At 40.0% G+C, this 23,597-nt stretch overlaps 1 protein-coding gene across 7 annotated transcripts in view; it reads right to left on the bottom strand.

The window, feature by feature from the left end:
* Nucleotides 1-23,597, bottom strand: part of TAOK3 (TAO kinase 3) — a 94,799-nt gene that overhangs the window by 16,972 nt on the left and 54,230 nt on the right. For 4 of the 7 annotated variants that reach the window (XM_075041796.1, XM_075041795.1, XM_075041794.1 and 1 more), the window contains 5 exons: nt 23,086-23,177; nt 20,947-21,040; nt 19,388-19,469; nt 13,011-13,178; nt 9,862-10,068 (listed from right to left, as the gene is read on the bottom strand). In XM_075041796.1, the coding sequence (XP_074897897.1) occupies nt 9,862-10,068; nt 13,011-13,178; nt 19,388-19,469; nt 20,947-21,040; nt 23,086-23,177 (643 nt within the window). Of the gene's footprint in view, nt 1-9,861; nt 10,069-13,010; nt 13,179-19,387; nt 19,470-20,946; nt 21,041-22,521; nt 22,612-23,085; nt 23,178-23,468; nt 23,596-23,597 lie in introns of those variants that run through there. The other 3 variants (XM_075041799.1, XM_075041800.1, XM_075041798.1) reach the window with 3 other exon arrangements.

Below are 23,597 nucleotides of genomic sequence, written 5' to 3'. Positions count from 1 at the left end.
GTTTGAGAGGCATAGTTCAGCTCTCTGCTAGCCCCGGCAGCTCCCACGGTACAAAATGAATAAGCAACACATTGCAGGCTTGGGTTCGGCGTGTCAGCTGATCGCTAGCGGGATGCCTTCTGAATCCCTGGCTGTTTTTTTTTTTTTTTTTTAAACCTCCAGTATTACATATGTGCAAAAAAAAAAAGGACTCAAAAGCATAAAGCGATGCAGAGCAATCGGACTCCTCGGAAAGGTCGGGTTCAAGCACTGCAACCGAGCAATCCCATTAAAAACGTGATTTCCATGTCTAGCAAAGATGATGCTTTTCCCTTTTAACACAAGAGCAACATTTTGCCTCATTCCCTTTGCCGGTTCGTCCTCAACAGGGTTTCTTTGTCTCTTGTTTGCTATCTGCTGTGGAGGACAAGCATCCTGGCTAAAACCATGGCAGGCTGGAGAGGACCAGGAAAGCCTCCGTGACCGCTCAGGGATCCTGCTTTCCAGTCATGATCCTGCACAGTTCTAGCACTTTCTCTCCACAGCCCACAAAGGATTTTTTTTTTTTTCCCCCCTTTTAAAGCAACAGCTCACAGGTTTTAGCACGAATGGTTCCCGGTACAACCTCCCTCTTGCTCGCTGGCCAGGCTTCGCGAGGAGCAACTGTGCATCTGCAAAACGGCGCGTACAAATTTTCCAACAGAACAATGCTCTCATCACATGTATAGAGGAGAGACCCTAATCACAAAGGCCGGTGAAAAACACAACCACAATCTTACTAACTGAAATGGTGACTGCCAAAACTCAGTGCACCCAAAGGCTATGCCTTCAGGACGGAGCAGCCTTTGGACACCAGGGATGGTAGCTAGCGTTGGCACATCTGCCACGCTGCCATCTACCACAGTTTCATGACTCAAGCTCCCTCTCCTAAAAAACTCTAAGGAAAACTGAGATCCTTCTTGAATTACATCAGCTGCCAGGGCTGCAAAATAAAGGCTGCAAATGTGAGCAAAGGCCTATACCAAAAGGCAAACATAAGACTCCAACCCTTGCAGAGAACGGCTGGCTCCATCAGAGTGACTCACTGCCTCCATGCACCCGGTGTCTGCAGGCGAGCATAGCCAGCTTTGCCACCTTGCCATGCCAGAGCAGACACCAGTAAGGTCAGAAAGCCCCATGGTGAGAAACCAGCCAATATGGAGTAGCATCTCCGTTATGACGTTGCTGTCGTACCAACGCTCCTTTCGCACTCTGCAGACACTTGTTTCCCTCTCTGCTGTCCTCAATTTCTAGCTGCTTTTAGTCTGGATCCACGCACATTCAGCCGTTTTCAATATGATTCCGTAAATGATTTCAAGCAAAAGCCAAACAGGTACAGAAATGTTGATATAAAGAGCTGGACAACATGTTGATTTAAAGTGCCTTAAACCCAATATCTTTTCTCATATTCTTCATTTTGAGCATTTATGCTCCATGCTCACCTTTCACCTCCCTTTGCATGGAGAGACAACAATGTCCAAGACCATCACAGAGCCAAGTCCGTACCAGCTCCTCCATACCCACTCAAGGGAGACAGACCAAGCTAAAACAGTTAAAAAGGACAGTCCTCCATAGAAGTAGTACGGCTACAGAGTATAATAGAAAACTGCAGTTTCATTTTATATTGGCCATACTTATACTGGACCTTTTGTTGCACTGTCTTAGGAGGGGAAGGCAGAATTACAGAAGGGCAATTACTGGCAATTGGGATGATCTTAGATTTTCTACTTGTGCATGCTCATACAACAGGCAGGGCTCTCAGACTTACACGCTTTCCTGAGAAAGGTACATCTTAGGCTTTACAATAGTCATACCAAAAAAATCCTCATTAAAGTTTAACAGTATCGCTCAGTTTAATTGGACTCATGGCTTCACTGGAAGAATACCAATCCCAAGCTTTATACAGCTTTGCAGCACTCTTGCCCATCAAGTAGGTATAAGGAGGACCCTGAAATATAATCAGGGATACCCCAATAACCCAAAGCAGATGGGCTGGCTACTAACCTTAGTAGAAATACCAAACTAAAAGGTGATGTGTTTTGGAGCTTTCCGGCACAACAGCCCCCTAGCCAGGCAAGGGGTAGTGCTAGAAAGCAATGCTGAAGTTGGCCTCTCACTCTCCAACAAGCAGCTCTGCAGAGATAAACCTGAATCTTTGGGGCTAGTGCAAACACAGCCTCGTGTAAATGCACTGGTACGAAGCAAGCTGCAGCAAGGGGAACGGAGTCAGCAACTGCAAAAGGGAACTCCTTTGTTACAGGCTGAAACTGGAGCACCTCATAAAAAAATAAAGCTGAATAAAAAAGTCCTGTGGTAAAGATCTATACAAGACTTACTCATCTGAACCATGGAAGACTGAAGAGAAATGATAGTACACAGGAGCTACTATTCCTCTACTGTAGCTATGAAATTAAGGTGGAGACAGGACAAATATTACCCATGGTCACACACAAAGCCTGCAGCAGCACATGTGAACATACAAGGTTCCTAAGATCTGCTAGCAATATCCCAATCCCTGGACCTTCGTCCCTTTCTCCATTACATTGGTATGCCAGGGTGAATGTGAAATGCTAAAACCAGAGAAGCAGCAAATCACTGAAAAAAAGACTTTTAAAATGGGCATTCAGATTTTTCAGAATGCTCCAAAACACCACCTAAAATGACAAGTTGAAATTGTAATTACTTCTTACATAGGAGAAATTAATCTGTAGGTTACTTTGCTTTCTAAGAGATGGATTCTTAAGAGGGCAGAATGTCATCCCGGTCTTGTTTTATGGGACTTCTAGTAACTTCAGTGCACACAAGAAGCTCACAACAGAATCTAACTGCCCTTCTGGAATGTGAATTAACTGCATACTCCATTTCAAATTGAGCTGGGCAAGGAATGGGAAAATTCCTTTGCAACTGAGCAAAAGGACCAATTTTAAAGTGGACAAAAACCTTGGCGGTTGTCCTTGGCATTCCTTAATCTGGAATCTGAGGCTTCCGCATCAGGCAGGCAACCACTATTAACTCTCAAATAAGCCCATGCAACCTTAACAGGCAAAACATTTTTCAGAAAAACTGTCACACTACCAGAAATAAAATCACTTGGCGTGAAGAGTTACCAAATCTAGCAAGTTACACTACCACAGAGACCTGCAGGATAAACCTAAGAGAAACCATATCTCCACCAGCCTTCCTCAGACAAAATGACTGATGGCTCCTACAACAGACATCTACCTACAAACCCAGAAAATAGATTTCTGCTCTTCTAATTTTATTTTCTTCTCCAATAAGCTTGCTAAGAGACACTGCAATCATATCTCCTTTCAGATGTTGGCACAAATGAAGAGATTTTGTTTCAAACTTTTAGCTCCAGGTTTGTGGGAAACAAAGATACAAAACTGTCATCTCAGCTCAAGTTACTCAGTAAGTAAAATCTGATCAAAAGTACCCCAGAAACTCACCAAGTTTGCGTCAGGGTATCTCTCGGCCGTAAATCTGCAGTTCAAACATTGGTTTGTTTTTAAAGTAATGTATCTTCATGTGTATTTCACTTTCCAACTGTTTTCTGTGTTTATTGCAATATTTGCTTTATGAATACAACCTCAGGCATGCTCAGATAACAACTCACCTTAAACCATTACAATCCTTCTATTTAGGGTCAATAATCTAGAATCTTCAACCTCCTACTACAGAAATAATTTGTTCTTCTAACTGTATTATCTGCTACATAAACAGTTTTCAAGTTGATCACAACAAATGGGGGTATTTGGCTGGGTGTTGGCTTTGAAATTGCTGATCATATTTGTCAGCACAAAAATTCTCAAACATTTCTACAGTATTATCCGATCAGAGAGCTGGTAGAGCTTCCAGTTACTTAGCAGATGGTAAAGAGCAAGTCTCAAAAACAATGAAAAACCCAAAAGGCAGGACTCCTACATATATTATGGATTAATAAGTAACCTAAAAAAACCCCACCCAAACAAACAACAATTGTTCTTGTAGAAATTAATCTCTGGATAAATAGAAATACAGAGAAGCAGTCAGAATATTTGTTCAGATACAAATTGATTCAAGTGGGTTCCAGCTGGATATCTAAAGGGCTACCACTGGTGTATTGTCTGAGCATCCTACAATGCACATGGGTTTCTGCTCAAACCAGTGAGTTTTGCCCAAGGTCACCCTACAGAGTAAGAACTTGAATTTTGCTCTCTAGAGTCCCATGCCAGTTCTATCACATGCTGTCTTTTCATCCTCCTCACTGAAAAAAGGGCTTTACCAGCCACTGCCTCCAACACCAGCGCAACATTTCAGGAATATCTGCTTAACACTGTTGCTACGCATTTTTAAGAGCGACATTAACAGCATGTTGCTAACAGTATCTTCATTTTATGTTCAAGATATTCCGACTAGACTCCTTCCTCATAACACTTAATAATTACACTGATCAGATAATTTTTTTGTTTTGTTTTTTTTTTTTAGAGGAAGACGTAGCTTGTTCCAAGAAACGCTAGGGAAAAAACCCACGCACACATTGCTGCAACAAAACTTCCTAGGTGAATAAAATACCTGCTCAGAAGACAACTGGAACAAGAAAGATATAGAAGCAAACAGAAAACAACTCAGTAGGTAGACAGGAGTTTTCCTACAGAAAAAAAAAATCAATGAGAATTTCACCTCAGATTTTAATCACAGCAAAACCAGGCAGACAGATCTATAAATTGCATTTGATATTTACATTTTTTCATGTAACGTTGTTATATGGTTGAAGCAACCCTTGCACTGACAAAGAATCAAACACAAGAATTAACAAAATACAGAGAAAGCAGTCCCATCATCTTCAGCAGCTGACTTGGAAACTAACATACAGCCCAACTGCAAACTCTGATCACACTGGACTCGCCTGAAGCTGAAACATCTAAACTTTCACCTCAGAAAAGCCTTCACTTGCATATAGCATTTTTTGTTATGCACACCAAATAAAAACCTTCACAAACACTGTTTACACAAGAGGATTCACTAACTGGAAAGGACTGCCAGTCTCCTAGACAAATAGGAAAGGCAATTTCTGAGCCATAGTAAGGACTTTAATGGAATTGCAGCAAATCCCTTCCTTCTAAGAATTTAAAGAGCAAGGAAGCAGTGTGCCATCGTTCATTTTAATACATTGCACTAAATGCCTCAATAATCTACAGAGAGGCTTAACTATCAAGAGTCTTTCAAGAAAAGGCTTCATGTCACCAACCTGCTTGACATGACTCCAGAGGGTACACGAGGGGTCATCACTGCTGGCACATACAAGCCAAAACTTAGCAAGTCATTCCCTAAATATCCTTTAAATCTCATAAAAACATCTTTTCCAAGTATGAATCATAAATCTTGACATGTAGGGAAAACACCCTCAGCTTTGCCTCAGCTGTAACTCATGCAGAACTGCCATGCCAGAGCACTCTCCATCCACAGAATTCAACATGAACCCTGCATATTAATCACGGCAGTGATAGGTGACACGTAAAGGTTAATTTAATGGATTTGGAAAGTCACTCAAGTTGCAACAGTTATTACAGAAGTATGTTTTTATTACAGACGCTGGGCAAGAATTTGTGATGATCAACTATGAACATCCTCTTTTCATCCTTTTGTTATAAACTAGATTTTAATCAGAGGATTTCTCTGACATTTTTATTGCCCAAGTTTCATCTTTGTAAGTATTGATGATTTTTAAGGTTGAAGTAAGTAAAGGCAACAACTCTGTATTGCAGTTGAACAAAACAGTACTGTACTGGCTTTTTGTTTAGATTAAAAGATAACAATTTTTTTACTTTTTTACTATTATAAAGTTTTATGGAAATAAAATAATACCATGTGGGATCATTCTAAATCCTACCACTTGGCATATTCATTTTGGACAACAAGATAATATTTCTGGGAAGCCACCTGTACACACACTGACATATACCAGCAGTTGAACAAAGCAGATGACAAACTACCTACGATGCATCAACTGATGCCTGTATTCTTAGGGAGACAAAATCTTCATCCTCATTTTAAGATGGATTAACTGATACCTGTCTGCTTTTAAGATCCAGGTTACGTGTCTTTGAAGCACAGTGTATTTGGAACTTAACTCCCTGATCCTTTTGTCTTCTTTTTTTTTGCGCGCTCAGATAGAATTGGATTTGCATTAGAGCTGCAATTTACTCTTCAGTTCTCAACCTGTGCAGCTGAACAACTGAATCAGTTTCCAACAGGAGATGGGCACGAGAATGTGTATCCATAGGCAAGATGATCCTTGGGTGGGGAAGCACAGTTATGTTAACTGTCTTCAAAAGAGACATTAGAAAGCCAGAACTCTTACACTGACCATACTGTGACTTTTGTGGAGGAGGTCACCAATCTGAAACCTGGAAAGGGGTAAGGAAAAGTTCTAGCAGGACAGTTCATCCAAGCTGCACATCTGAATTTCCTGTAAAGAATTTGGTGGCAATTAAGGCATCCTCCTGAGGAAGCAGTCTTTGATCCTGAAGATGGACTGAGGTCCCAGGAAGGGAGGATGCAGGCTTCCTGCCTGAGTAGCAGACATTATTGCAATTTTTTTTCCTCTCAGGAGTTTAGGACACAGCTATAAACTAAGTTATATAACAAGCTACACATTCAATTATGGCTTTTTATTATTTTCTTCCTGTCCAGTGATTTCTCTTCCAATCTACAAGTTCTACTCTGCTGATAGGTGGGAGTCACCTTTGTTCCAAGCACAAGTTCAGAAACATGGAGCTCTACTGCTGCCCCAAAGCTTTTGTATTGTGGAAGGGGTGAGTCTGTGCCTGCTTTTCATGGAGGATTTATCACAGCTGCTACTCTCCATCAGGCAAAACCCAAGCATTTTGGCTATCATGATCTAGTATAGGCAGTGAATATTAACCAGATCAGAAGCAGGTCATTTCACTTACCCTATGACCACAAAACATTTTTTGGATGTTACAGCCAACTAGCAGCTGTTTAAAACAAACAAACAAAAAGTTATTTACAAATGCTTTTACTGTATCAGCCTCTTTCTTATGATTTGTCTCTGTCTCAGACTAACTGGTCACAGTATAGATGCTAGGAGTGCTTGATAGGGATACTTAAAGCTTCTCCCAGCCTAGCGCTGCACAGGTCATATTGTGAGAGCCTGAGGTCTGCTCCTGATTTACACCAAGTAAATGCCACTCCAAACTGGCTCTTCACACCAACCAGCAGCCTGAAGCACTGAAGGCTGGGAACTATATTTCACACATGACCACAGACTCTTTCATCCTACATTTTACAATTGCATGTGACATTCTGGGGCTGTGGTCCAAAGAAATCAAAAGGCCTCTGACACTTAGAGCTTTGAGCCTCAGAAAATATCAACAGTCTAGGCAATTTTGCCATCTTGGTCATTCTACACAGTGTGGTACATCCAGAGATTGTTAATTAACACATCTGCGGAATACCATAATTTTACACAACACTTTGATTTGACCCATGTCAAAACAATCTCGTATGTGACCCTATGCTCACATAATGGAGACAGCTGGCTAATTATATTCATCAGTATTTTCTTTTTAGCCTTTAAAGGCTGATTAAATGCAAAACAAAAGCTTAGATTAAACTTGAACTCCAGGTTCTTTCCATTTTGTTTGTGATTAGGCTCCAGAGTGCTACCAAACTCAGCACTCCCTACTTCTCACCTGCTAGAACAAAACCAAGTTGTGTGGATTAGCTTCATCACAGTTTACAGAAACACAGTTAAAGCAAGCACAGAGACAAATTGAAGTCTTTTCAGAATAAGGAACTTTACCTTGAAAATCGGGTGAGATGTATGTGTATATAAACCCCCTGAAGTCTACTGTTCCAATTTTAGTCTTTTCACATGTATTAATATATACGTAATATACACATGAAGCAGTTTGCCATTTAAAATTGCATTCCCCAAAGTAACAGAGAATAAAAAAAAAAATCATGTACTAAATTAAAACAATATATTTGCAGACTGGAATACATCTTGCTACACATAGTCTAAATTTGCCTTATGCATACATACAGTGGAAGGTAACATTTGCCAATTGAGAAGGTACCTACTCCACTGCAAGAATCAGTAATCACAGCCAGTTGTTAACTATTTTGTAAAGACCATCAGTGCAGACCTGGGTTTTGTGCTTCCAAAATTACCCTAAAACACCTGTGTTAAGTGATCTACAGGTGATTTCTTTTACAATACTTCCATTACAAGTATGCAAGAGACCCTGTTTTTTCAAACCAGGTAACAAAAACTTTCATGGGGTGTCATGTTTATGCATTCTAGCCAACTGAATGTCTTAATCTCAACAAAAAAAACCCAGCTATACAGAAGTTTAAGAGGACTGAATTCATAGCATCAGAAATCTTCCTGTATTTGTACTTCAGGTGTCATACAATCACTGTAAGCCAAAATATTATTCTTAAAACAAGCAGGAACTCCACTTCTTTCACAAATGCAATTTATGTCTGGTGGGAGTGGCTCACATTTTGTTTTCATCAACTGTAATGACACTGATCAGTCAGCAATATTGTAACATATGACTACTGTGTAAATCTGTCCCTCACACTTGTATTTTAATGCATATGTAAATAAGACTGCTATTCAGTGTGAAATTAAAGTTAATACACATTTCTGAAGCCTACACAAAATGAGAAAGAGCTCCAACTATAACCACCCAAAACATATAATCAGTTGCACCGTTCTTCATTCAGGATGGTTCCTCAGGCTGGCATTTTGTACCTAAAAATGTTTTTTCCAGAAAGGTGAAAATAAAATCTTCTCAAAGGTGCTATTGCGAATGTATTTCAGAAGGATGTAAACCCCTGAAACCTATGCAACTTATCTGCCAGTATCTTTAAATATGTAAGGCAATCTTTAGCTGAAGACAAAATTTCTTGAGAGCTCCCTTTTATAAGCGCTTCAATATCCAATTACACACACACACAGTATTTCAGGAGGAAAAATTGCTTACAAATATTTAGTTAGTTGAAACCAGGCTTTACTGTAACCTTACAAATGAGAAATTCATACTTCTCATGCTGCCGTAATGTTTTAGCTCCTCTGGCAAAAAGCATACATACACTTTGAAGCTCTTTGCGAACGCACTCACACAAACAACCTACATTTTTCCTGCCCACTAGCAAATGACACTGCTAAGGCCAAGCCAAAACTATTTTAGTCAAACAATCTTAGATTAGATGCTGACTTACAGCTAGACAACTTTAGCTTGATATCTAGCATTAAGAAAACAAAAGGCAACAGATCACAACATGCAGCAAAAGAGCAGAAAAGCATTGAGTGGAACTTGACTCAAAACATACCTCGTGGGAAGGGTCCAAAGTTCTGCACACTTCCACTTCTCATGAGGGAAATCCAAGTGCAAGCAGATTTTAATCATACACTGTGACTGGTAAATGGTTAGCTTAGCTGCTATGACCACTTGTCACCATACTACATAATACAGTACAATCATTCACAAGGAAACAAGGACGGATGTTACAAGCAGAGATGAAGAAGTGCACATGCAGGGCTGGGTAAGGAGGCATGCACTAAATCTGTGCCAACCCTGCCTAGACACTGACAGCGCTACCTTCCATTAGCGGCCTCTTTTTCTTTTCAGAGGTTATTTAAATGCAGTTTAGCTTTTAAAGAAAAAACACAGAACTTGATTCTGGCAAGCCCGGCACCAGCTCCTGCTCTCAGCAGATGGCTCAGCACAAGACCACAGCACACTGATGGTTGGGCCCTACGCAGGTGAGCCAACGTGAGCAATAGCAGGGACTGCAGGAAACTATGGAGAGCACCAGAGAACATACCTTCTTATGAACAACGGAGGAAGTGGAATTAATTGTGCTCTCGTCACTATGCATCATGACCAGTTCAGGGCTGCTCTCATCCAGGACCTCCTGCATGCTGCTCACACTGCTGCTCTGACTGCCTGTGCTCACAGACATACTTGGGATGGAATGGTTGCTGCCCAGACTGTCCATCTTCCTACTCAGGTTTGATCCATGCTCACTGTCCTATAAAACAAGGGGCATCAGTTACAAATACTGCAGGAGATCACCTGCCCAGCATGTGCCTGCAGTGCCCAAAGTTTGTTTTAAAGGCAGCTCTGCAGAGTTAAAGGTTCTTTGCTCATTATTTTAGCAACTACGTTTCTCAAGGTTGCTTGGGTTATGAAATACTCCATATGGGGAGTTAGCTTTTGCTTTTTCGCCTGCAATCTTACTACATCAGGCTTCAAGTCAGTTTTTTCTACATATCAGTAAGTCTGGGCATGGCTCTTGGCTTGAATAGGAGACATCCAGGAATACTGGATGGCTGGCGGAGAAGTCTCATAATTAGAAGGAGTGATCTAAGTTTGTATTAAAACAGTGTTCCAGGTCAGGATATGCTACAACACACTTTGTGAATCAGAAAAGATGTAAGACAATGAACCCATTTGTTTATTATTTGATAAATATCACATGGTGCTTAACAGGTGTAGAGGTTTTAACCTCCATGTCCCAAGCAGTCAGGAATTACATTTTGTCAAGTTAAAAACCCCTTTAATCTTGTGCTTTTGGCCAAGATAAATTCTTCATTCACTTTTAAAGCAGCTGATTCAGAAGAGCCTGCATTACTACAGTGATTAAAACTGCTGTAATGTAGCCATACGTAAATAAATATTCCTTGTATAGGACATATTTTTGATTCTACAGACTAATATTAGAAGTTAGCAGCCTTTCTTCTTGTTGCATACTCATATGAGCACAGTAATCCCAAAGTATGTGCTTAATCCGGACTGACTTAAGAGAATTTATGGAGTTCTTTGTAATTAACTAGTGGCACTGAAGAGGCTTGCAAGGAGTTCACAGTGAGGACTGAGAACTCTGAATGTCCTTCAGCTCCTGGTCCAAAATAGCCTTGATTCACCAAAATGAATGGCTTGCTACTGCACCCAGTTTGTCCTGGCCTCCAAAGTGGTCTTGGGGAGAATTACATTACAAATCAATTAACAGGGTACTCATTTTGTTGGAAACTGACAGAAAGATAAAGTTGACAGACTCGACAGATTTGTATTTGATTGTGTGATTATTTTTTAAGCAATCAACAGATCATTCAGAGCCTGCGCGAGAGCACTTAAAATCCAAAATACAAAATAATACTCTTTTAGAGAGAACGTATGCACATGAGAATGAAAATATTTCCAGGATGCTTATAAAAAGTTGCAGAAGAAATAACATAACGAACCATCTGAAATGAGGATATGGCTATGCAATTAATTAATGTATATGCACAAAGGGCAGAGATGAGATTGCATATGCAACCTTAACATTGACTTCCTGACTTGAATACTTTCCAAATGACCTTAACTTCCTTGCAAGAGCTCCAATGAAAGCATTAGTAATATTTTGAGTGTTAAAGATTTGTAATGCTCCTTTTCTACCTTAGAAAGTCTAAGGTAGAAAAAGGAACTGTCTTGTGGCATTAACAGTTGAGCAGCTTCTGTTAACCAGTTAAGTAGTAACTGAAGCACGTGCTAGGTTTTCTTTTTACTGCCAAGTTAGTGATACACACGAGCAATACAACCTCCTTTCATGGTACACAAGCTCAGTGGTAAAACACAGTGCAGAGCATGCTGTGCACATGCAGAGTGTGAGCTTCATTAGAGTGTTAATTCCTGGAGATGCAATATCTTTTTTCCCTCCTCTCTTTTGAGGAGTGGGGACAGGAGGAACAGAAGAAGATACATCCTGGAGTCAACTACTACCACATGTATCCCACTTAGCTGTTCAGCTCTGATCTGCTGAACAGCCAAGTGGGGAACCCATTCCCTTGCGCTTTCCTACCCTGTCACCCTTCTAACAGCTTTTCACAGATGGGTAGAAAAAGCTTGAAGGTTTCAGTGCAAAAGTCTGACAATCACCCCACCCCCCAACTAAGCTTGAAGTTTAGAAGTTGGCTAGCTAGAGGTGAGCGCTTCGTAGCTTTAATCACAGTGGTTGCTGTTCTTGCTCCTTTTGTACATCTCCTTCAAAGTGAAGGACAGTGCTAAGTGCCAGTCCCCTCCTTCTGTATGCTCTCCTACCTGACACCCAGGCTCGCCCATTTCTTAAACCAGAGCTCTGGTTTAGCTTTAAAGGAACATGTGACATACACAAACCTCAAAACCAAGTCCCTGACTATATGCTGAGCTTGGGCATCTCACTGCATATTATCTAGCTATACTGCAGGAAGAAGGAATACAAACATCAATTTGTCTGTCAATTTTTTTCATTGAGAACCAGTCATGGATTCTATTTACCCAATGTGTCTGCACCAAATGACATTAATTTCCACCTAAGCTCATCAATTGAAAAATGACTGGTTTCCTTCTGTAAGCCACAGTTAGTGTCAGTGTCAATTATCATAAACTGATTAAGTGGGTTGTTTATTACAAGATTAAACTGAAGCTTAATTTTACGTCTTTAACTTTTTTTCTTCTTCAACATTAAAGAATTTTAAAAAATAAGTCTTACTAATTTGGTGATTTGCTTTTCAGCTCATGGTAGGCCAATTACTTTACAGTAAAGTTATGGCAATTGAAAAAAAATATTAACATTAATCAAGTGGTCTTGACTGTACTTATGAGAAAGAAAAGCTTGGACTGTCAATAGACCCTTCTTCACACAGGCTGTGAGAAGCTTTCTTCTCACAGAGAATCTCCCTCCAAACAGGTTTCTCCCTAAAGCTTTCAGAAGAAAGGCCACCATTTGAAATAAATCCAAAGTTTTAAAGCTGCCAATAAATGCACATCTAACACTGAGTAAGGCCTATTATTGCTCATTACCCTATCCTGTCTTTCTGCTGATCCAGATGATATTCCAATAACATGGATTGCATCCTCACCTAGGCTGTGCTTGTTCTGCCCCCCTAATGGCAGGAACACCTCACCTGCCCTAAAATTATAACAGTGCAAATGGTAACAAAATAAAAGTACCTCCTCCTCTTCTTGAGACTCGGTCAGCGGGCCATTCCGTGTCTCTTGGAAAAGGATTTTCTTCATTTTCCGGTACTGAAGGTTATCCAGTTCACGTACTGCATCTTTTGTCCTTTGTATGAGGTCTATTAGTACCCTTGGTGGTCGGTCTCGGCGAACAAAATCATGCTAAATTAAAGGAAATAAAACAGATTGTTTCAGACATGACACTAGTATGTTTGATGTAAAAACAGGGACAAAGTGACTTTTTTTGAGACACCTGAAAAGACAGTTCATGTTCAGTAATTGGTCTGTTCATATTCAGTAATTAGTAATACCCATTATGAAAGACTCCAAACACACTGAGCACTGAAATACACTGACTGGGCTCACCATGACATCAAATAACCAAACTGATCATGCTACACACTATGAGCTTTCAGGCATGAGGTGCAAAATGTTTTGTTCAGAAGTCAAAATATCTGCTTAAGCACAGAACTCTATCAAATGTAGAGTACAGAGAAGTGAGGCAAAATCACTTTGCTGCTTGAAACTGATGTGCATGTGTACGCATGCGCACGGGCACATCAGCAGCAGGAGAAGCTGGGGAGTGGATGGAGAGGCGTGAGGTTTGGCTGACCCTTCACAAGGTCTCTTTGGCCCCGACTCCCTTATTCACTTTTCTGTCTGAAGTGAAACAGTTTGGACCAGGGTCAGGTGTTCTGAGCTCTCCAGGCAACACAGCTGATTTGTCCCTTCCTGAGCTCATTCACTTGAAGCATACCAGGTACAAGACGGTGCCACTTCAAACCTTACAAAGGCATAGGACTTTACAATGAACAAAATGCATAAAGGACAAAGAAGAATCAATCAAGATTATGCAAGACTACCTGCCTAAGCTTATCCTGCATCTATCTGTTTTGATTCATACATAAACCAATAAGATGACTGCAAGGTTTGTTTGGGTTTTTTTTTTATACTCGAAACATTGGTAGCTAAAGTAAAATCACATTCTTACCAACTCCTGCTAAGGAGATACTAGAAGTGCAGGTTTTAAGTGCAGGCTTCACAATAAATTCTTCAATGGAATTTAAGTATATGATTAAAAGCTCTTCTCTGACTTCACAGATACATTCTCCTGAACTGTACAGCTGCCAGTAGAGTATGAAAGCCTTGCAGCTTTCCCATTAACCTTTGACTAAAGTAGACAGCCTGAGTATACACTAGCCAATGTTCTATATGGTATCACTACAGTTGGGTATGTTGCTTAGTATGTGCCATGGGAGATGGCCAGAAGGCACAGACATCTTCTACATGCTTCTGGAAACTTTAACAGTGAAAGAGAGAAATGGGAAACATAGTTGTTCTCTACCCTGTATTGCAAATGCCACGATGGCCTTTTGTTAGAGACCCTCAACAGCTGGACCCTACCTGCAAAGAAATTCTCAGGAGGGTCACGTCTGCCCACTTGGCTTCACATATCTTTCCACACCTGGTGAACTCAGTGTCCCATAGGACAGGGAAAAGCACCTCTACCCTAGACATGTTGCCATTCCTCAAGTTCAAGAACTAATACATCCAGCTGTAGCTGGAGTAACTGATACATGAAACCCAGTCCTCCTTAAAACAGGAGTCTTACATACAAAAAAGCTGAAAGGATAAGCTGATCTTCTTTTAACGATTTGTAAATAACATGGACAGTATCATGCCACAGGCTTATTTCTTGTTTTGAATTGAATTCAAACTGTTGTGCATTTGAGTTTTACTAATGGGGGCGGCTAGTCATCTCACTATCAATTTTTTGCTAGTAGTGATGATATTTACTTTTGAATTATGGCTAAAAGTTCTAAACATCATTTCACACAAAAGCAAAATGAATAATTTCTGCTCCTCAACACAGATAACCACCATTTATTTCTCTATAAACAGCAACAATCTGCAGCTTATCTATGATTAGAAAAAAGGTAATAATTTTTATCTCATTGTAGATAATTTTTAGAAAGCAGTAATGCATTTGGAACAACAGTCCTGAACTTAAATCCATCCTGCATGTCCAGTGTCTGCTTGTTTATGCATATTCTTTAGCAGTGCAAATACTCATTTCACTGGAAAGACTATGTCCTTCATATTCAAGCACTACTCAAATATCAGAATGCAGCCACATGGAAACCATAGGGCAGACGCACAGAAGTGAAAACCAAAAGGGTCTTGTATAGCGAGAATACAATTCTGACTGTTACTTGCATTATCTAATTGTCAAAACTGCACATAAGAGATGTAGGCAACCCTCTGCTAGGTACCATGCAACTCTAAGAAATGAAGGCTGAAAGGACTTAATTTGTCTACTTTCTCCAAATTGCAAGGAAAAAAACCCCAAGCAAACAACAAAACCAAAACGGACTCAAAGGGGGGAAAAGGTTAGTCTAAAGGCATGTACCAAGTTGGCTGGAAGAGTGACTAATGGAACGCAAGTCTCCTGGGAACGTCATGTAAGCTGAGAAAAACAGGGAAAAAAGTGTTTAAAACAAATTGTATAATTGCTTTTCACTTTAAAAGTGAAAAAATATTAGTGAGAGAGTTTTGGAAGTTTGGGGGGTTTATTTTTTATTTTTTATTTCAACTGCATTTTAATATCACTACAGTCATTTGACTATTTTCATCCGGGATAGTGAAGGGAAACCGAATTCATTCTCAAATACCTCACTTAAAATTCAGTTCTCTAGGAAAATGTGGCCACAAAAAATTTGCTCTACCCCTGTTTACCACAGACAAGTGAAAAACCCTCAAAAGACAAAAAGGTCTTCATTCTTACAGTCTAACAAGCTTTAGGGAGAGCTACTGCAGGAGGGAACATCTAGGGTGCTGTTCTGAAAGTCTAAACCAAATAAAAAGACTGCATATACATGATCTAAGAATAAGATCTCAGATCCGATTGTTTGCACAGACTCCAACCTAAGGTACTCATGAAATCATATCCTTCAATGAACTTACACTATTCCTAGAGAGCAGAAAGGCTGCCAATCCACATGAATGAATCATTCTGAAACCCACAACATAAACCTATTAGCTGGTCAAAGGATTGTCAGGGTGCTGCAAGCAGAACCAGAGAACAAAACGCTGGTTACGTGCCACAGCACAAATGTATCACAGGAAAAAAAATATACCAGGCACTGAGGAGAGAGTACAAACAAGCTCGTTCATCAGCCTTTACCTGGAGAGTGAAGGCATGAGAGTTAAATATTCTATATGGTCCAGGCTTAAAGCAAGGACAGAAGCGAATGCAAAGCTAGCTGTTCGGTAAAGAGCGCAGGGTTTCAATTTCTTTCTTCAAGAACCAAGAGGCTCAGAAACATCCATGAAAATGCATTTTACTGAGCTGAAAGAGTAACAAGAGAAGCCATAAAACAAAGGCTGAATGGTAGCCTTAGAACAAAAATCAGCATGAAAAGGCTGTCAGGTAGACACAGAGCAGCAATCTAACCTACTGTGGAAATTAAGCAAAACGCTCAATGGAGCTAGCAATTCCTCTGCTCAAATATTTAAGGAAAAACTGAATCCTGTTTACCTGGTGTGGAACAGCAGCATGCAATGCAATTCTCACCAGCAGCTATGTACGGCAACCAGAGGAATAGCAGGGCCACTAATCAATTTTAAAGAAAGGAAATACTTAAAAGAAAAAAGCAAAAAGCATGATGGAAAAGGGGCTGGACAGGATTTCACACATCCCTACCTTCTAATGGAAGGCTGCTCCTGAATTTCCCAAACAGAAAGCCCTTGGAGCTATAAGCAGTTCCTATACCTCTCAGGTAAACTGAGACTTAAACTGGAACTGATTTATGATTCACTGACAAAACTTTGGCAAATTTTGGACACATCACTCCCAGCACAGGTCCCCCTCCTACATGCTCTTGGAAATTATGAACCTGTACAAGGCACCTTCCAAAATGGTACAGTTATTTCCAAAACAAATTCTAATTAATTAGGTTTAGTATAGAAACTATTAAGGGGATATAAACAACTTCTGGGTTTGGTGGTTTAATTGGGGAAGAAGTTAACCTAGGCCTATCCTGTTAGTGCTACTTTTAACAGTGAAGTATGATGCATGAATATAGAAAAGAAGCAAACACGTTACAAGATGTTAATGAAACAAGAGCAATTGCTCAAAACCCATCTAGGACAGAGATGATTGGAAAATGGAGATCAGAAACACAGATAGAAAATACAACACTGCATGACTAGAGAGAGAAGTTGAAAAAAAAGTGATGTCTGGAAATACACTATTAAAAAAAACCAAACAACAACAGATGCAGAGTATGTTTGGTAAGTAATAATATGAGGTGGGATCTACAGTTGGCACTAACCATAGAATGGTTTGGGTTGGAAGGGACCTCAAAGATCTTCTAGTTCCAACCCCCCTGCCATGGGCTGGGACATCTTCCACCAGACCAGGTTGCTCAAAGCCCCATCCAACCTGGCCTTGAACACTGCCAGGGATGGGGCATCCACAACCTTTCTGGACAACCTGTTCCAGTGCCTCACCACCCTCACAGGGAAGAACTTCTTCCTTAAATCTAATATAAGTCTGCGTTCTTTCAGTTTAAAGCCATTACGCCTTGTCCTATCAATAAATTTGTCAGGACTTCTGCACCAGACAGCAGTCAACAGAACACAGCATCAAAACCTCCTCCTGTTGTAACACCACAGAGCAGAGCAGAGCCTGCCTTTCCCAGCTCCCACGTAACCACACCTGGGATAACATTGCACATTATGTATATTAGTGCCAGAAATGCCTGTCCAGCCAGAGGAACACTAGACAAAAAACCAAACCAAAATGTGGATCAGAAAGGCCCAAATGAATGATTTACATGAATAGAGCAAAAACAAGAGCTGAACTGAGATCAGGCAGAAAGATCATTAAAAGATACATATTCAAAAGGTATGAACAGATAAAGAATTAATCATGTTCACATTAGCATCACTAGAAGAAAAAGGTCAAGATAACCTTCCTGAACTTCTTCAGTGTCTGCCAAAAAACCAGGTAAGACAGGACAGTTCAGAGCACCCCACACAGAACAATCCTGCTCTGGCCAGGAGATAAACATAAGTCATCCAGTCTCTTTCCATCTCTAATACCCATGCTCCTTTAAATAATCAGCCTCTATCTGTAAATCTTTATTAAGAGCTCAATCCTCTGATCATGTGAAGCATAATTCTCAAAGTACTAGTAGCGCTGCAAAAGATTTGCTATTGCCTATACATCTTATAAAGACTGGTTAAGTCTAGATTTTGAGTAGCAATTAAAATGGCTTTTTAGATTTTCTATCACTTCTACAGAAAAAGCCTGTAGCAAATTACAAGACTTAAATCTCACTGAAATTGCATATAAGCTTGGTAGCAAGTACTGCCTGTTACACAACAGAAAAATAACATTTTTTCCTTACTGGAGAAGGTAAGCAAAAAAAAAAAAAAGGAACATCAGCAAGTTAACAGTTACATTATTTTACACAAAACCTCGTAACTGCTCTCAGAAGTTCTTCACTTTCACACAAGCTGCACCAAGTTACAGTCTCTCCACTCCCTCTGCCCCCATTTAGAGGGCGAACAGGGTTGCTTCCAGTTTCCTCCCTCACTACTGTCTGCTTTTTCAGAGACCACATAGTGCAGCATGGTCACAACTCAGGACATTGTACTGACAGCACAGTATAGCAGAGAGGCTGGTGAAAACTCCCTTCTTCAAAGCAGTAGGAAACACACTCCTAAGTCCTGCCTACACAGAAAACTATTGGTTGGAATTCACTTCTGCAGCACAGATATTTAACTAACCCAGCTCTGGACCTGTTTGTCCTTGATAATACTTTCAGTTAAAGTATGTACAGCATTATCTTGGAAAAAAACCCCACCCTATTAAAAAACTAAAAATCAAGATTAAATCCTTCTATCCCCCTCCTCCTGACAGGTCCTTCCTTCAGCTAAAAAAAAAAATATCTGTTACTCACACTACTATCCCATGAGGTTTGCAAGTTCTCCAACACAAATGTAACCTCTGCAGAGCCCTGGGGTGTAAGAGGAACAAGGTGCTGGGCTGCTCCCCCAAATAACTCCTCACTCAGCAGTATAACTGTTTTACCACACAGCCTACCTCTACTTTTCTCCAGTAGTTTGACTCTTGAGCATCATATTGTGATATGAATTGTGACGGACATAACAGGCAAAGTCAGGAAACAAAGTTAAACAGCCTAAAATACTCTTTAGAAGAACTCAACACTCTACTGATTCAGATGAGAGCAAAACCAACAATTTTTTTTTTTAAAGGTTAAATATTTTTTCACCATCTTTAGAATTATTTTGGTACACAAACAGATTTTTCCAAAATTTCTGGAAAAGATGTGACAAATTACCCGTAACAGATCTGTTGATGATGGCCTTTCCTGAGGTATTTTCTGTAAGCAGTAATCAACAAATCCCCTAAAGGAGTCTGACCTGTAAATAGAAAAAAAAAAAAGTTCTAAATTAAAAAGAAGCTTAGGATGTGGAATACATGCACACTTATTAGTGCACAGCAAAAGAAAAACCTTGACTAATTTGTTCTTAAGTTCTAGGGCAGAGAAATTAACTGTTTTTTTCAAATTCTGAGTAAGTTGATCCCATCAGCTCTTCAAACAGTTAAAGACTTGCAACAAAACACAAACACACAATTATCCCCAACCACAAACTGAAAACCAAGCAAGAACTATGTGTACCAGTCACTATTTTAAATTTTCTTCAACTACTTAAAAATAGATGACAATGAAATTATTGGTAGCTCCAGAAATGCACTCATTAAGTTAGCCGATGAAATGGCTCTCTGTTCTCTAGAAGCTTCCCACCATTTGTAACACTGACTCAGTGAAGTGCCTTGATACAATGCTTAGTTCAACAACACTTTAGGCTATATATGAGGTTGTATCACAACTGGAAAGAAGAAAACTGATCATCTAGGTGCCACTGAACTCGAAAGCGGCATAAAAGGCACCTTGCTTACTCCCTTCTCAAAGCCACAGAGAGCAAACGGGTGACTATAAACAAACTGCTTGCAATCAAGAATACTGATTCTTATGCTGTATTCACAAGTTGTCTCTACTCTGCATTGCAAATTCTGCAAAGAAGACCATGGGTATCAGAGTGCAGATACAAGACCAAGTTCTTTGAATCTTGAAAAATGGACAAAATGGAGACGATGAAATAAGGAAACTGAAGTAGAGTGGTTTTGATAAAGTGATTAGCAGTAAAATAATTATGCTGCTTAAATGCCTAGCAGTGTAACAGGGGGAACTTCACACCTCTCCAGGAGCTATTGTTTCAAGCCATCTGCAGACTCTGTCAAGCACTACTCCATAGCTACATTCCACTCTTGGGTACAGAGAACAGGAAACGGCGTAACGCCTTTGCTCCCACAGAATAACAAAGCATTCTTGCATCCAAGCCCAGATTCTGGAACAAGCCTGTAGCATGGGGATAGTTACTGGCCACAGAACTCTGATAACTTTTGAAGTCACTCACTGAAAACATCTAATTACCTCTGTATTCCGTGTACCTCTCCCCTCCCTTTCTCCATATTTCAGCTGCACTGCAATGCTAATAATTCTTCTATCGGAGATCTTTTGCAGCTGGAAACTTTGCTGAAGCTGAGCTATGGCTGGCTTAATGCATCCAAGAATATTTTAATTCCTACAGCATCTACAGCCCCATAATTAACACCTCCACACATTTAGATAGTAGCACAGTCAAAGTGACAGAAGGTCAAAATTGAGCCTGCCTACACAGAGGTATTAAAGGAGTATTATTTGAGAACGCAGTCAAATCACTACACTGCAACAAACACTTTTTCTTGTCAGACTTTAACCATGCAGAGAGTTTTGCGGAGCATTTTCAGGGATATAAAACAAACAACAAAAAATTCTGGTAATAGCTCTCTTACCATTCATTTGACTGTAACGTAGGGGAATCGTTCTGGGCTATGTGATATAAGGCACTCATTGCATTCATGTTGAAAAGTGGAGGCTTCCTTTCAGCTAGAAAGAGAAGAGAAAGGTGTGATAAGGCAGTCTGGAAAGAAAAGGAGAAAGATATAGAAGTATGAGCAGGGTATCACGGCTAAATCAATAGCTCGTTACTGTCATCATCACATTTAGGCTACTTATTTTAATATTCTAGGTTAGACCAGGACAACCACTCAAAGAAAGCTGCTATTCATTTGAAGAGGGGATGATGAAATCCGAAGAGAACAGGATGCAAATTATAAGGAAAAGTTTCCAGTAAATTTTACCTTAACTGCAACATTTCACACCTGACCTGCTATGGTAAAATCAGCAGAAGCCGACTAAAGCAGAGCTTAGACATACAGCATGTCAGGGCTAGGAAATTTATGTATCAATCCCTACAGATCTTTGATGCACTGCTGTAGCATCTGTGTTAAGGGAAAAGAGTGGCTGGCTGCCTGGTTCATTTGCCATCGGCAGTCACCTGCAAGTGGGACAGTTTGCCAAATTCACTTGCCAGATGTGTTGTTAACTCTCTCTAAAATTCTTTCTAGTCCTTGCACCAAAAGGACACCTATCTAGCAGCCCCTGACCTTTCAGGAGTGCAGCACATCTCACACAGAAATTGAGAAAAGCTAGTTTTCACCACCATCTAAGGTCAGTCATGCCAATCAGTCAATGATGCCAGGATTTTTAAGTTTGTGTCAGGTCAGAGCAATCACTTGTCATTGACATGCAGCATGCATGCAAACCACTGCATTTTCTTTTCTTTAAACACCACTTTCTTTCAGCTACACAAGAAATTAAAACAACAGCATTCAAAGAAATTTCCTCCCTCTGCTACCTGACCCCATGTTCAGATATGGAATCATGCAAAGGCAAAGTTCAAAGTTTAAGAAAGAAAGTTTAATATTTCTTAAAAGGGTAATATTAAAAAAAGCAAACCCATCAACTATGCAAAGTGACTTTGAGACTCTTGACTGAAAAGCTCCATAGAAATTCTAGTATGAAGACTTAGTGCCTACATAGGGTAGCATAACATCTATTCTACTACTGTGATTTACTCCTTGAGAGGCCATAACATGCCTAAACTCTGCATGAAAAAAAAAAAAAAAAAAAAAAAAAAATCAGCGGCCATGCGGAAGAACAGAAGTCTAAAATTTCTGATGTTGGCATTCTTTATATCAAAATACAGGCTGTGTTAGCAAGGCATTAGTGCTGGCACACGAAATACAACACTGGAAGTTACTAGTCATCTACACTATTACCATCTCCATATTGGAGTCAAAATTTCTTCCCATTCTGTACGTCCTCCTCTTTGTTATCTCATATATATTTCTGCTGATTAAACGTTTATAAATAATGTTTTCAGTGAACTTGTCCTCACAATAAGTTCGTGAGGTACTGCTGTTAAGGTAAGTATAATCCATATCAAAACTATCTTTGAAAATAATCTACTCAGCACATGCAATGTCAATATTCAAACTTAAAATGCACACATCTGCTCTGTATACCTGCTATCACATCTACATCTGCTTCAGGTTGTATGGATGCGTATCATTTGCCCTTTGCAGTGCAAACCCTTTTCTTCTCATGTAAAGAACCTGTCCACGTTGATTCATGTCACAAACTTTCAGCTGAGATTGCGGATTTTTGTTTCAGAGAGTGGGGAAGTAAGAAGAATTGAAAATTAAATGTAGGTCCCTTCTGACGCACAATTCTTAGGACACCAGTTCCCTTGACATAATAGCTGGAACAACTTTCTCAAAATCCAGCTTGAAAAATACAGTCTACAAACTATAATTTCCTCTCATACAAGACTAGAATCCTCTAGTTAAAGGAATAACTGAGCACACCATATTAACATTAAAGAACAACAGCATTAATGGCTTGCTCTTGATTTGCCAGTGAGTAAAAGGTTTAACTCAACTGTCAATGCTTTCCAAGACAGGTTTTTTAAAGAAAAAAAAAAACAAAAACCAGCTTCTGAGGAATAAGAATCTTCCATTTTTTCAGGATTTCCTAATAAATATTGCAAACAGTTAATTATTCATCTCAGCTACCAAGTATTTACTCACCTAACTCAATACACGTGATCCCAAGAGACCAGACATCCACCTTTCCATCATACTGTCCCTCGTCCATAGCAAGGATCACCTCTGGTGCCATCCTACCAACCACAGTGCAAAACATGTGGGTTAGAGGATACAAACTGTGATTCCCAGCATGTAACTTAAAATGAGATGGTTTCATCATCTTCAGCAGTGCAGCGGACCAGAACTTAAAGAGCCAGCATGGAGCTGAGTAAAGCCATGCTGAAATGAAACAATGCTTGCCTGCACTAGCAACTCTTCCAAGAGGCAGTTTAAGAAAGGAAAGTAAGAGGCCAATCTGATCATCTTGCTGTTAGCACAACATGCTGTCACGTGGGAGACCCACACCACTCTCAAAGGCATTGTACCTGCAGGCAGACAGCAAGGGCTGGAAGAGTCCTAAAGGCATCACTTTCACTCTCACCAGAGATGATGGGTTTTCCATTGGCACACCAGGAGAGTTTTCCAGCAGATATATGCAGCCTGTGAGTGTAGCT

This window comes from Buteo buteo, chromosome 11, assembly GCF_964188355.1.
Source record: "Buteo buteo chromosome 11, bButBut1.hap1.1, whole genome shotgun sequence".
NCBI classification, from domain to species: Eukaryota; Metazoa; Chordata; class Aves; order Accipitriformes; family Accipitridae; genus Buteo; species Buteo buteo.
This window is presented reverse-complemented; position numbering and strand designations above follow the sequence as displayed.